Genomic DNA, 3,716 nt, shown 5'->3' with positions numbered 1-3,716 from the left:
TTGAGGCTTTTAGATGGACCGGGGGCGCTATCAGCATAGTCATAAGTTTGGGGAACCAAGTCTGTGTTTGCCAAATTGGTGCTATCACCAACGCTCGCGATACTTTGTCTTGTTGTATCTTTTGTAGAGCCCTGGGGATCATATTGAATGGAGGGAATAAATACACAAATCCAGCCCATAAATGATAAAAGGCATTAATGGCACAGGCAGATGGGTCAGGATATAACGACATATATTTGGGAATAAGAAAATTGGTTCTAGAAGCAAAAAGATCAATTTCTGGATTTCCAAAATGATCACAAAGCTTATTGAACTCTGTTCGATTAAGCGACCACTCAGTATGAATAGATAATTTTCTACTATAATCATCAGCAATGGTATTTTCCACTCCGGGAATATGACATGCTGAAATCCATATTCCCCTGGTTTTGCACCATAAAATTAACTCTCGTGTGATGTCATTGCATTTAACTGAATGGGTTCCCCCCATGTTATTAATGTAAGAAACAGCTGTCATATTATCTACTTCTACCCGAATGTGACAATTGGAAATATCTTTGCACAAAGATTGAAGTCCTAAATAAACTGCTTTTATTTCTAGAACGTTGATGTGATCCATCTGCTCTTCTTCCGTCCACATACCCTGTGTGGCAACATCATTCATAATTGCTCCATAGCCATGACCTGAAGCATCAGTTCTCATCACAAAAGAAGGGTTATCTATATGTAATCGTTTCTTACTGTGGACGCCTTCAGACTTCCACCATTCTAATTCAATAAAAGATTGAACTGAAACTTTAATATATCTATCAAAGTTATATACTTAAAATGGCGATAACGCACAAAGGAGTTGAGATGTTTTACATTTAATATCATTCGATACTTTTTCCTCTGCTCACCGGGTATAGCACGTTTCTCCCTAAGGAAAACATTATTAACAAAATCACCCTCCTCCGGTGTACATTTCTGGATAACACCATCCCTTTCATATTGTATTATCATCTCCTGTAAAGCTAACTTTTCATCCTGTTTAAATTGGATAGTATGAGCTGGTTTCATTTGAACAGGAGGGGACAAAAAATCAATTGCACATCCAGAAATACATTGAATAATAAAAGGATCAGAGGTATACATTTTCCAAGTAGATATAAATAATTTAGTTCTGCCCCCATGCAAATGGGTTACCTTATCCTTTAATTCCTCCTTTTGAATGTGTGTTGCTTGTGGTGTTGTTTGTGGTTGTTCCATGTCCTTGTATTCCCCCGAAAGGTGTTTGTCCCCCCTCCTTGACCTTTCCATGGTTGACCTTTGCCTAAAAAAAAGGAAACCTTTTCTGGCCATGGGACGGGTACGGGGAAAATCTCCTTGTGGTTTTTGCCACTCGAATAGAATCGTTCATGTCTTTAATCTTATCTTTAATGTTGCTCCCAAATAACTTGTCACTAACAGGATAGGAAGCGGTACAGAGAGCGTTGAGGTCATCTCTAATTTCACCGCGAAGTGACTGTCTTCTATAAATATCCAAACTATGAGAGGCATTGGTGAGCAAAGCGACTCCATCCGAAATATTTTCCAGTACTTCTTTGTTATCTCCTTTCACCATCTCCATAGCCCTGCAAACAGCAGTAATGCCTTTCATAAGCGATACCTGCACTTTCTGCAAGGATGCGTCCCTCATTCTAGAGGCAGGGGATATCTGTTTAAAAACCTCCTCATTGCATTGGACAACCTCTAGTCTAGAGCAATTTGCTGGCACTGGATATTTTTCAGAGAGAGCAGTAATCGTATCCTTGGGCAGACCGTCACATAAAACCTGTGTAACACCAGTTGAAACATTCTCTGCCAGCACCTTCCCTTTCACTTCTGTCCTGCCTACCACATTCTCGAAATATGAGAATGCCTGCTCCATCATCCCTGCATTTCTACTACTGCCTGGCACCATATCAACTGACCGCGAAAGGTCAGCATTACATTCTACATCTTTACTGCCTGACCGCGAAAGGTCAGCATTACTTACATCTTTACTGCCTGATCGCGAAAGATCAGACTCAATGTCATCATTACATATTGGCCGCGAAAGGCCAATATTGACATTAGCATCTTCCTCCTCCATTTCATTAAAACGGTCAAAGGCCTCCTTCACCAATTTGTTGGCACTGGATATTTTTCAGAGAGAGCAGTAATCGTATCCTTGGGCAGACCGTCACATAAAACCTGTGTAACACCAGTTGAAACATTCTCTGCCAGCACCTTCCCTTTCACTTCTGTCCTGCCTACCACATTCTCGAAATATGAGAATGCCTGCTCCATCATCCCTGCATCTCTACTACTGCCTGGCACCATATCAACTGACCGCGAAAGGTCAGCATTACATTCTACATCTTTACTGCCTGACCGCGAAAGGTCAGCATTACTTACATCTTTACTGCCTGATCGCGAAAGATCAGACTCAATGTCATCATTACATATTGGCCGCGAAAGGCCAATATTGACATTAGCATCTTCCTCCTCCATTTCATTAAAACGGTCAAAGGCCTCCTTCATTTGGCTCACCACTGGCACCAATCCCATCAACACACTGAGTTGCTGTTTTATTTCATTAAAGTCCAGTTCACTGCTACCAACGCTACTACTACCAGCACCGTAACTGCTCCCCTCCGTTTTCTTTCCTTTACCTTTCCCCTTCACACCTCTTACACTTCCTTTCCCAACACATTCCTTCTCGCTCGCCCCGTCTTTCACTTCACCACCTCCTTTCCCTTTCTTATCGTCCGCTCGGCTACTCTCGATTGTTTCTTTCTCCATCACTGACTCGGAACCAAAAATGGCGTTCATTGTTTGTAAACAAAGGGACCGAGATGGCAGGCGATAAATAGGTGTTAAACTATTGTTTAAAATTGCACAAGTTTTACGAATATATACACTATCCAGATGAATGAATTCACAACATATAAATTGAACACAATTCCGTTTGAAAATATAGAATAATAATAATATAGAATTTAAATCAAATTGAAGTTGGTGGGCTCCAGTGATCAACGCTAAAGCAACGCTAAAAAGTGATCACGTGACGCAGCGCTTCCTCCAAGTGGCTCCTATCAGCATTAAAGTAGACGGAATAATGTTCGTCAAATTCTTAAGTCTAATACATTCCAACCAATTATTGTATTAAGATAGTAATAATATAAGAATTTCTGTGAATATTCACTCGTCGAGGTGAGAGAGTGAAAGTTCCAAGAAATAGGTAGTGACGTCACACGTACGTGTTTCCGTACTCATGTAAAATCAACCTAAGTGTTGAGGGTTGATGGAACGAAGTGCTTTTTCGGGAAGGGTTGACTCTCGTATGAGCTATACACACGACCCCGATAAAAAGTCGCTTCAAATTTTTGTGTAGGACCCCTGGCAACTTGCAATCTCTTCTTTGTTTTTTTATCAACAACAACATTTTTTAAAAAAATAACAACAACTAATTTTTTTAATTTAATAACAGCAAAAAAATCATAAATAAAGATGATGTATAGCCATAACATTATTTTACAAAGCAATCGGGAAAATAGAGTTCCTAATTATTTTGAGCATTCAAGAATTTGAAGTTTATTTCCCCAGGCGTTTTGAGAATAAATAAAGAACTTTTTTAGCCAGCCATTTTTATGAGTAGACTTCCTCAGGTCACGGGTTCAACACACACAAACGCCGCGAAGTTAGTTGGCCAG

The 3,716-nt window shown here is 40.1% G+C and overlaps 1 protein-coding gene across 1 annotated transcript; it reads right to left on the bottom strand.

Annotated features, from left to right (window-relative positions):
• Nucleotides 1–460: 460 nt before the first annotated feature.
• Nucleotides 461–2,113, bottom strand: LOC144959385 (uncharacterized). Its single transcript, XM_078891958.1, has one exon. The coding sequence runs from the start codon at nucleotides 2,111–2,113 to the stop codon at nucleotides 1,313–1,315; it is 801 nt and encodes a 266-aa protein (XP_078748084.1). The 3' UTR covers nucleotides 461–1,312.
• Between the last annotated feature and the right edge of the window lie 1,603 nt (nucleotides 2,114–3,716).

This window comes from Berghia stephanieae, chromosome 14, assembly GCF_034508935.2.
Source record: "Berghia stephanieae isolate SIO BIC M18660-M18661 chromosome 14, UCSD_Bste_1.3, whole genome shotgun sequence".
NCBI lineage: Eukaryota > Metazoa > Mollusca > Gastropoda > Nudibranchia > Aeolidiidae > Berghia > Berghia stephanieae.
Note: the sequence above shows the minus strand (reverse complement) of the source record. Positions and strands in the feature narration are given on the sequence as shown.